Source organism: Manis javanica, chromosome 14 (genome assembly GCF_040802235.1).
Source record: "Manis javanica isolate MJ-LG chromosome 14, MJ_LKY, whole genome shotgun sequence".
Taxonomy (NCBI): Eukaryota; Metazoa; Chordata; class Mammalia; order Pholidota; family Manidae; genus Manis; species Manis javanica.
In genome coordinates this window covers 41,836,306-41,847,749 of record NC_133169.1, presented here as the reverse complement: position 1 = coordinate 41,847,749, position 11,444 = coordinate 41,836,306, and the positions used below count along the sequence as shown (strand labels likewise).

Here is an 11,444-nt window from a genome sequence, read left to right as displayed (position 1 = left end):
TCGGCTGACTTCTTCCAAGGTCAACAGCCAGCCCCACTCATGGGCTACAGCCCACATTGTCTTTTTCCCTGTGTGCAACAAATGCTGATGTAGCCACTGGGCCATATCAGAGGCAGGCTTTCCTTCTAGCCAGCACACCTGGGCCAGTGTGTCTGCTTCATCATTCCCTGGGGATGCCAAAGGAAAATGGCCAGTCCCATGATATATGGTAACAGTCTTAGACTGACCAGTGGCCCATAGGTCTTGACACAACTCTTGCCCCTCAAAGGGACCAGTGACCAACCATTCGGTTGGCATGGTACCATGTCAGTAGCCACAGGGTCAAGCCCCGATAGACGGCCCAGCTGTCAGTGCAGACAACTATGTGGGAAGGCTCCTGGGTGATCACGAGCCATACTGCCCACATCTCAGCCCACTGGCTGCTCTTCCTGTCTCCATCCTCATCCATACTGTATCAGTCTTAGGATGGAAAGCCACAGGCCTCCACTTCGGGGACTGCCCATGACTAGAGCCATCTGAGTACCAAGCATCTTCAGGTATAGGGGCTTTTACCACCTGATAAGGACTCTTAGCTACCAATGGCTCAAAAGCAAGTTCTTCCTGCTTTCCACTGGTATATATCACTGGCCCCAATAAGCATTAGAGTTCTCCACTTAAGGGACCAGTAGACAGAGTACTAAACTGCTGTAAGTATGCACTTGGCCAGTGTAGGCATCTGTGCCATGCCACTCCATGTCCTTTGGGTCCAGTCTCGCACCCACCCCGTGATGGGATAGGTGGTTATTACCTTGGTCAGAGCGGTTCTTGTGATGGGTTCCATAGCCAGCAAGGTGTGATACACAGCAGCCAGTTGCTTAACTATCAGGGTGTCCTGGACCTCTGCTCCTTTCCATAGCTGTGACCAGAATCCAATAGGTTGGTGTATCCATTCAAGCTGCTGCCAAATGCCCCATCCATAACCATCTTCAGTTACATGAACATCTAGCTTACAAGGCCTTTATGGGTCCATTACACTCAAGACATACATGGCCTTGACTACTCAATTAGCAGTTGTAAAGGCAGATAAGCAGGTTTTATCCCAGTCCCACCTGTTGCGCTTTTGTACCAATGAGTATAAGGGTCTCAGAATTTGTGCAAAACATTCTCCAGTAGCCTAGAAGACCCCAAAACTTGTAATGCTGACACAGTTGTAGGGATAGGAAAAGCGTGGAATTTATCTATGACTGTGTCTGGGATAACTTTAGTTTTACCCTACCAGACAACCCAGAAAATGTTTACAGACAAACCAAGCCCCTGAACCTTGGTACTTTTTACAGCCCATCCTTTCTCCTGTAGATATTGCAGCAATCTAGGAACTGCCCCTTCTAAATCTGCAAGAGAATCAGATGTGAGCATGATATCAATGTAGTGATACAGCTGTACCATTTTGTGGCCAAGTCCTGGGCTACAAGTCCATGACAAATGGTGGGACTGTGGAGGTATCCCTGTGGAAGGACAGTGAATGTCCACTGCCAGCCTTCCCACATGAAGGAAAACTGTTCCTGACTTTCCTGTGCTACGGCAATAGAGAAGAAGGCATTAGCAAGGTCCACAACATAATGATATTTACCTAATTCATGACTGACTGTGCCCATAAGGGCTGCTATAGAGGTGACAGAAGCATGCAAGGGGTTGTAACTTTAGTCAAGTCCAACTTTTTCACTGGCCACACCAGGAAATTAAAAGGACTATGAGTGGGCTTTATGATGCCCATTTTCTCTGACTTCTATAGTTTCTCCAATTTCTTTGTTCCCGTCAGGCAGTTTAAGTTGCTTAGTATTTGTCCACCCAGCTACAGGCAGATCTACAGGTGGGTGCTTAGGATATCCCTTCAGAACTGCCTTTACTACATGTATCCTCAGTCTTAGCTCATTTGCATTGGTTTGCAACCACAGGCCCTGCAGGATATACACATCAAAAATATATTCAGGGAAGGGAGAAATATACACAGTATACTTCTTTGGGTGTTAAAGCTCTATTCCCAATTGTATTTGGCTTTCTTCACTGTAATCGCCTTACTCCCATAGCCATCCATCACAGTGGGGGGCCCAGGTAACTGCTCAGCGTTGCCATAAATCAGAGAACAGCTCCTGTGTCCACCAGTGTCAGGAGATGTTGTACATTTACTGGGGACAAATGAATTGCTAATTGTACATGTGGCCTCTGCTTCCACCAAGTACCCCAAGGTGGGGGCTTTGACTCCCGTCAGTCAAACTGCAAAGCCCAATTGCCCTCCTTTGGGGGTCAGGGCCTAGGTGTGGTCTGCGTACTCTCCCTTAGGAGGTCATGCAGGCACATGGGCCGGACATGGGGCTTTGCCTCTGGCCTCCATGTCCTGGACCTCAGAGGCTGGAACTGCTGCTCTGGCTTTGATTGGTGCCACTGTTCCAGCAATATTCTATTAGAATATCAAGTTTTTCTTTTGCTGCCACATATGGGTTCTCAAGAACTTCACAGGGCCCTTTGCACTTCTCTTTCAGTAGCAGATTGTATCTCCTTCATGTTTTTATTGGTTCAACCTCCCCCAGATCTGCTGTAGTGTGACTAACCTCACTCATGTGTTGCTCTATGTGGGGGTCAAGAATAGTCACTAAGGATCCAATGAGGGATGGGGTAGCTGTATGGAGCACCAGATTTGTCATCCCCATGGAGAACAACTCCCCATCAGGGCCCTGAGGGTGCATATTGTACATGGTATATTTCATGTCCAACTCATGTAACATCTGCTGGAGCCCTGCATACATTTGCCAGCTAGTGAGGAATTATGGTGAATCAGCCTGATTAGGCCAAACTGCCCTGAGGGCTGCTGTCAGCCAATCCAAAAGTGCACGATTCCCTCAGGTCTGATAAGCATTTTGAAATCTCTGCTGGAGAGAGGGGTGAGCCATCAGGGAAGCCAGTTAACCCATTTCTGACCCAGACAGGACAATGCCAATTACTCCTAAATCCCCAAGGTGCAAAAGCCATGTGGTCAGAGGCTCTGAGGTCTTCTTCTGAAACTGGGTGCTCAAATCCACCAGCTCAGCCAGGGTATATGGGTGCAGCATGGAATGCTCCACAACCTGTTGGTGGGTGTGGGGTGGGGTTCTCCTGTCCCTACGGAACCTGTGGTTTCTGTGTCTTTGTTTTCTTAACTACAACTGGGCAGGCTGTCAGTATAGGAACGGCTGGTGCCTCAGCCACACCCCCTCGGCCTTCCCTGGCTCCACCTCCCCTGACATCTTGTCTACCATTTCCAAGCCTAAGGTACTGCCCCTTCCCTCACCTCCTCCATGGCCTCTTACAACCTGCATTTTTATGGGGCCCCCTTCTGTGCCACTAGCATGTCTCTCATCAGGTTGATCTCAGTTTTCAATAGCTTTTATTCCTTTTTCAGAGCATCCCACAACTTGTTTTCCTGTTCTGCCAATTGATGCTGAAGTGTATCTCTTTCCTTGGTAACTATTTATAATGCTGTAAGAAACAACCACTGCACGTTTCCTGCCACTACGTGGCCACTCATTTCCCCTAAGGATCCCCCTATTCTGCAGAGAGCCAACTCCCCTGCCTCCTGCATCACCGCCCTTCCCTAATTCTGGGGAGGAGCCCACTCCTCTAGGAGGTACCTTCTCCCATACCAAATACCCACTGGGGAATCGCCAGGTGAATTCCCACCTCCCATAGGAGGATCCCTGGGTGAATCCCCACCATCCATAGGGGGTTCCTTGGGTATTTCCCCAACACAGCCACGAGGACAGATTTCAGGTTCACTGGACCCTGCTAACTCTTTCCAAAATGTAGCTCCAGGAGGAAGTGAGTTCCCAAGCCTTGGGCAAGCTCCCTATGAATCTGGGAAAATTAAAGGAGGACAAGGGGAAGGGCAAGTGGGTGTGAAAGAGTTCATGACTCACAGCTTGCTCGGGTTCACTAGTCAGGCCCTAAACCATGTGTCGCCTCTGGCCATGGCTTGTGCCCTCCCCTCCCTGACCCACCCTTTCTGGCAGCAACTCCATGGTGTGACCCTGGTGACTGGTGTGTGCCAGGCCAATTAGGTGCCAGACCATTTAGTTACCAGAAACAGAGGGAAGGAGAGAATGGCTGTTATCTTTCAACCCCTTGCCCTTGACCAACTAGAGGCTCTGCCATGGTAAACATCCATTGCTATGTAAATGGACTAAGGCCAGGTGGGAAATTCTGGGTGACATCTTCCATTTATCCCACACTGCCATTTGCAACAACACGGATGACCTACAGGGTATTATGCTCAGTGATATGAGGCACGTAGTGAAAGATAAATGCTACATGATTTCACTTATTTGTGGAATCTAAAAAAAAATTAACAGCAGGGGACAGTTTTTTTTCATATTACACCCATATCACTTATCAGTTTTGAATCAATGTATATCATGACCTGTAATTTCTAATTTAATTTTAATTTTTTAACACAAATTCCTATAAGTAAGGAGCATATTATTTATATATTTATATTACATTTCATTGAAAAAATTAAGATAATACAGCCTATAGTTTATATCCATATTTGACTTGTTAAGGATTCCTTTGAGGCACTACTGAGATTGTTAATATTTGGTGAATCTTCAATATAATGTAAAATGATCTTTATCAATATCATTGATTATACATATTCATTAAAGCAGACAGTAAAAGCAGTATTTTATACAGGAAAAATTGAAAGGATAATGTAAAGTAAAATGAACTTTATAAAACAATTACAGAGGAATTAAGTGTGTGATTTTTATAGAGAGCAAGAGAATATATAAAACCCAGTAAGACAGTTGTTTTCTAAACATTTGGTGCTCATTAAATAACATTGGGATGGACTTGAATTGGAACTTTATCATTTTCCAGAAGAAAAGTTTTTTAGTACTTTTCTTACAGCTTCCTTGACCTGTTTGTTTCTAAGACTGTAGATGATGGGATTCAAGAAAGGAGGAACTATGTTTTATAATACAGATAGAATCATGTCCTGGATGGTTTCAGATGTTACTGAAGGTTTCAGGGACACATAGGTGACAGTGATGAGGAAGACAGACACCACCAGGATGTGAGGGACACACGTGGAAAAGGCTTTGCCTCGCTCTCTGGTTGGAAACTTCTGCACAGTGGAAAATATGTGAATGTATGACATGATGATTAAAAAAAGCAGCCACCACAGACCACAGTGGCAGAGATAATAAGAGGAAATTGCTGAAGGTGTCTGAGCAGGAGAGGCTCAGCAGAAAGGGGATGTCACAGAAGAACTGGTGGACCATGTTGGACTGACAGAAGGACAGCCGGAATATGTTCCCTGTGTGCACAGCTGCATAGATGAGACCACTGAGCAGGGAGACCAGTGTTGTCCAGACACAGAACTGGTGGTTCATGATGATGGGGTAGTGGAGGGGCTGGTAGATGGCCACATAGCGGTCATGGGCCACGATGGTGGGGAAGAGAAACTCTACAAATGCATAATAAATGACAAAGAATATCTGAGCTGCACAACCAGCAAGTGAAATGGCCCTGTTGTCAGTGAAGGAGTTGACACAGGAATCGGGGACAGTGACAGAAATGTAGCACATGTCTAAGATGGGCAGTTTCCTGAGGAGGAAGTACATGGGAGTGTGAAGGTTCTGGTCCAGAGTGGTGGTAGAGACGATGAGAAGATTCCCTAACAAGGTGGCCAAGTACATCAGTATAGGAACAACATCATGTGAAGGAACCTTCTCCCTTTCAGCAAATCCCATGAGGAGAAACTCAGTCACCATGGGGAATTGGTCATTTTCTGGAAATGGTGTTTGACCTAGAAAACAAAAGGATAAATCATAAAAGTCATGATTCCTAAAAACTTTTTCTAAAATAACTTAAGAATTTTATTTGAATATATTTATTTCCATTTTATGCAGTTATCTTTCTGCATAGGAAATATCTATTTTTAGTTTTGTGATTGACTGATTTTATTATGACTACTGAGTTCTTCTAAGGGCAAAATCCTAAGTAATAAGGGTGGGGATGATCTGTCTTGTCTGGTTATGTACGCAGTGCTCATACTTTATCAATAATGTACAGGCCATGAGTTTTATCATTTTAATAAAGATTTCATTAATTCAAATAAGTTTTATATATAGTTAAAATATATAATATATGAATGCATATTTTGGGGGCATATTATAAATGGAATAATACTCAACCTTATAAAAGAATGAAATCTTGCCATTTCCATCCACACGGATAGAATTATAGAGCATTATGTTAAGTAAAATATCAGACAGAGTTAGACAAATACCAACTAATTTCAGTTATATGTGGAATCTATAAAATAAAGCAAATATATTAAAAAATAGAAACATATGCATACAGAGATCTGGTGGTTTCTGGAGGTCATAGGGATGGTAGGTGGACAAAATATGTGAAGGGGATTAAAAGACACTTCTACTTATAAAACAAATAAATCACTGGGTGTATTTATACCATAGGTTTATGGCCAATAATACTTTAATAATATTGTATGGTGACAGGTGGTAATCAAACCTATCATGATTATTATTTCATGTTTAACAATTTCAAATCACTATTCTGTATACCTGAAATTAATATAACATGCCATATCAATTAGGGACATATATAGGGACAAATATAGGGACATATCAATGTAAAAATAAGCACAGAACATTTTGTAATTTATTATAAAATGAATCCATAAAAGTTAGAAAAAAAATTTTAAGATAATAATCTCATATTATTCTCAATACTTACAGATAACTGGCTCTCAAAGGGATTAGACTATCTACCAGCTCAAATTAATAACTAAATATATAGATATAAAACAAAACTCTTGCCCACATAGGAAACATAAAAACTAAAATCTTAATATAACAACTACTCTTTACTGATTACTCATAATCATTCAAAAATATTCAAAGCATGGAGGTTTTATTAGAATAAGGAAAAGGTATACATTTTAGGTGCTTTATTATGAGAGTAAGATATATATGAAAACAAGTATTTAACATTTCAGAAATTTATGGGTCCTAAAAAAATACCAGATGCTGTGTAATACTTCTACATTTTCATAATGATTACATGTAATGTTAAAATACATATTTAAACCTTCAAGGTGTCATAGAAATACAGACATTCAGGTTTTTTATTGTAAACCGACACTATTTGTATCTCCAAAAAATTTAGTAAACTGCCCACTAGCTTGTGTTGATTGAACTTACTGATGCACTCTTTTCTTTATGTGACATAAATAGTAATAGAAAATTTCTTTCTTCATTTCTTTTCATTCATATGTATCAGTAAAAAAACTAGATGAGGTAGCATTAAGCAGATGGATATATAAGAATCAAATATGAAAATAAATATATATGAACAACCACGTCATTCTTAGTTCAGACCTCAACCACTTCAACAAATAAAAAAAGAAAGTTAATTTCTTTAAAAAGCCCTCTAATTTATAGCAAAACGTATGGTAGTTTTTGAATAATATACCCACAAAAATTTAGACTGAAATAAACATACCTGGGATATAAGTTATTTGTATCCTTAAGAGAACTGCAGGTGAAGAAAACATGATGGAATTGTAAATGAAAAAATAAGTAGAAATGAAAGATCTGTAGATGTAAGATAAAAGAGTATATCTGAATCCAGAAATAATAATGGACATCTTTTAAAATTCTTTCTTTTTTAAGTCAATATTTGGTAAGTATAAAAGAATTATATGTTTCATATAGTCTTGGACATTTTCTAAAAATAATAAAATGCACCATACTTCCCTTCAAATTTAAAATGGATTATTTGAGATGAAAGGGAACAGATTACAAATGATTTTTAAATTACCATTCCCCATGTTAAATAACATTAATCAGTGCTATTTATAAACAAACTGAGAAACATTCAGGCAAACAATATGACTCTCACATGTGCCTTTGAACATTGCTCCTGGTATTCATATACATTTCAAATTATATATACATACACATCTACATAGACATGCATTTCTATGTATGAATATATACATATATATAATATTAATTAGTATATACACCTGAAAGAGTTTTTAAACATCTATGAATGTTGATAGTCAAGAAAAAAATTCAAGAAATAATTATCTGAAAAAGCAGGTATTAAAGATAGCAGCATGAGGGGAGAGACAGAGGCTTCCTCCTAAAACTGGATACAATTAGAAAATTTCATTGGCGCAACTAATCCTGAGAGAGCAACAGGAAAGAGGACAGCGTCAGATTGCATACACCTGGAGAAAAGAGCAGACCTCAGCGAATGAGGTAATGTACCAGAGCTGTGGCTCCACGGAACCCGAGCACCTCCCCAACCCCAGCTCACTGGTGGGAGGAAGACAAACGGAGTATGGAGGGAGTGGAAGGCTTGGGATTGCTGAATACTTAGCTCCGGAGATCTGTGCTGGGAGCACAAACCTACATTTCATGGTGCTTTCATGAAACTCGCATAACTACCGGGTTGGAAAGTTAATACAGGCAGAGTTCCTGGGGAGACTGGGATTCTGGCTGCTTGTGGAAAGCAGGGATCCATATCTGGCTTCTCTGGGACAAAAAGATATACCTGTGAGACCAGCCCACTGGCTCAGGAAGTGGAGACAGGCACAGCAGTCAGAAGGTGGGGATCAGCTCCTTCATTCCCCCCCAGGTACCAGTATTGCTCCCCTGCAACCCCGACATTGCTTCAGGGGCTCAGCAGCTCCAAAATAGAGCTTCTGGACACTAGAGGGCTCCATATACAAACATGAAATGCCAAAGGAACCTTGTCCAGAGTAAAATTATTAATACAACTCCAAAGGAAGATTTAAATGATATGGACCTCATGAGTCTTCCTAAAAGGGAGTTCAAAATAAAAATAATCAACATCCTAATGGAGGTACAGAAAGACATCCAAGAACTCAGGAATTAATTCCGGTCAGAGATTCAGTCATTGAAGAGCACGATGGAGGGTATTAAAAGCAGGTTGGATACAGTGGAGGAGACAATAAATGAAATAGAAACTAGAGAAGGGGAATACAAAGAAGCTGAGTCACAGAGAGAAAAAAGAATCTCTAAAAATGAAAGAATATTGAGAGAACTGTGTGACCAATCCAAGTGGAACAATATTCGCATTATAGAGATACCAGAAGAGGAAGGGAGAGAGAAAGGGATGGAAAGTGTCTTTGAGGAGGTAGTTGATGAAAACTTCCCCAAATCTGGGGAAGGACATAATCTGTCAGGCTAAGGAGATCCACAGATCCCCCAACACAAGGGACCTAAGGAAGACAACACCAAGACACACAGTAATAAAAATGGGAAAGATCAAGGATAAGGACAGACAGTTAAAAGCAGCCAGAGGCAGAAATAAGATCACATACAAAGGAAAGCCCACCAGACTAATGACAGACTTCTCAGCAGAAACCTTACAGGCCAGAAGGGAGTGGCATGATGTATTTAATGCCATGAAGCAGAAGGGTCTGGAACCAAGATTACTTTATCCAGCAAGTTTATCATTTAAATTTGAAGGAGGGATTAAACAATTTCTAGATTAGCAAAAGCTGAGAGAGTTTACCTCCCACAAACCATCTCTGCAGTCTATTTTGGAGGGAGTGCTATAGATAGAAGTGTTCCTAGGGTTGGTTAGCTGTCACCAGAGGTAGTAAAACCATGGTAGAGAGGGTGGAGCAGCTGATTACAAGGCAAATGCAAAGTTAAATTGACTATCCCCAAAGTCAATCAAGGGATAGACAAAAAGTATAGAATTTGATACTTAATATATTAAGAATGAAGGAGGAAGAAAAAGGAGGAAAAATAGAAAAGAACCTTTAGATTGTGTTTATAACAGCATACTAAGTGAGTTAAGTTAGACTCTTAGATAATAAGTAAAGTAACGTGGAACCTTTGGTAACCATGAATCGAAAGCCTGAAATGGCAATAAGTACATACCTATCGAAAACCACCCTAAATGTAAATGGCCTGAATGCACCAATCAAAAGAAATAGAGTCACTGAATGGATAAAAAAACAAGACCCATCTATGTGCTACTTACAAGAGACTCACCTCAAACCTAAAGACATGCACAGACTAAAAGTCAAGTGATGGAAAAGATATTTCATGCAAACAACAAGGAGAATACAGCAGGTGTTGCAGTACTAGTATCAGACAAAATGGACTTCAAAACAAAGAAAGTAACAAGAGATAAAGAAGGACATTACATAATGATAAAGGGCTCAGTCCAACAAGAGTATATAACCATTTTAAATACACATGCACCCAACACAGGGGCACCAGCATATGTGAAACAAATACTAACAGAGCTAAAGGAGGAAATAGAATGCAATGCACTCACTTTAGGAGACTTCAACACACCATTCACTCTAAAGGAGAGATCCACCAGACAGAAAATAAATAAGGAAACAGAAGCACTGAACAACACACTAGAACAGATGGACCTAATAGACATCTATAGAACTGTACACCCAAAACAACAGGATGCACATACTTCTCAAGTGCACATGGAACATTCTCTAGAATAGACCATATACTAGGCCACAAAAAGAGCCTCAGTAAATTCAAAAAGACTGAAATTCTATCAACCAACTTTTCAGACCACAAAAGTATAAAGCTTGAAATAAATTGTACAAAGAAAGCAAAAAGGCTCACAAACACATGGAGGCTTAACAACACGCTTCTAAATAGTCAATGGATCAATGACCAAATTAAAATGGAGATCCAGCAATATATGGAAATAAATGACAAAAACAACACAAAGCCCCAACTTCTGTGGGACGCAGCAAAAGCAGTCTTAAGAGGAAAGTATATAGCAATCCAGGCATATTTAAAGAAGGAAGAACAAACCCAAATGAATTGTCTAATGTCACAATTACCAAAAATGGAAAAAGAAGAACAAATGAGACCTAAAGTCAGCAGAAGGAGGGACATAATAAAGATCAGAGAAGAAATAACTAAAATTGAGAAGAATAAAACAATAGAAAAAAATCAATGAATCCAAGATCTGGTTCTTTGAGAAAATAAACAAAATAGATAAGCCTCTAGCCAGACTTATTGAGACAAAGAGAATCAACACACATCAACATAATCAGAAACAAGAAAGGAAATAACATGACGGACCCAACAGAAATACAAAGAATTATTAGAGACTACTATGAAAACCTATATCCTACGAAGCTGGAAAACACAGAAGAAATTGACAACTTCCTAGAAAAATACAACCTTCCAAGACTGACCAAGGAAGAAACACAAAATCTAAACAAACCAATTACCAGCAAAGAAATTAAAGCAGTAATCAAAAAACTACACAAGAACAAACCCCTGGGCCAGATGGATTCACCTCAGAATTTTATCAGACATACAGAGAAGATATAATACCCATTCTCCTTAAAGTTTTCCAAAAAATATAAGAGGAGGGAA

The 11,444-nt window shown here is 40.4% G+C and overlaps 1 protein-coding gene across 1 annotated transcript; it reads right to left on the bottom strand.

The window, feature by feature from the left end:
• Nucleotides 1–5,015: 5,015 nt before the first annotated feature.
• LOC118973861 (olfactory receptor 14C36-like) lies at nucleotides 5,016–5,783 on the bottom strand. Its single transcript, XM_037026176.2, has one exon. The coding sequence runs from the start codon at nucleotides 5,781–5,783 to the stop codon at nucleotides 5,016–5,018; it is 768 nt and encodes a 255-aa protein (XP_036882071.2).
• Between the last annotated feature and the right edge of the window lie 5,661 nt (nucleotides 5,784–11,444).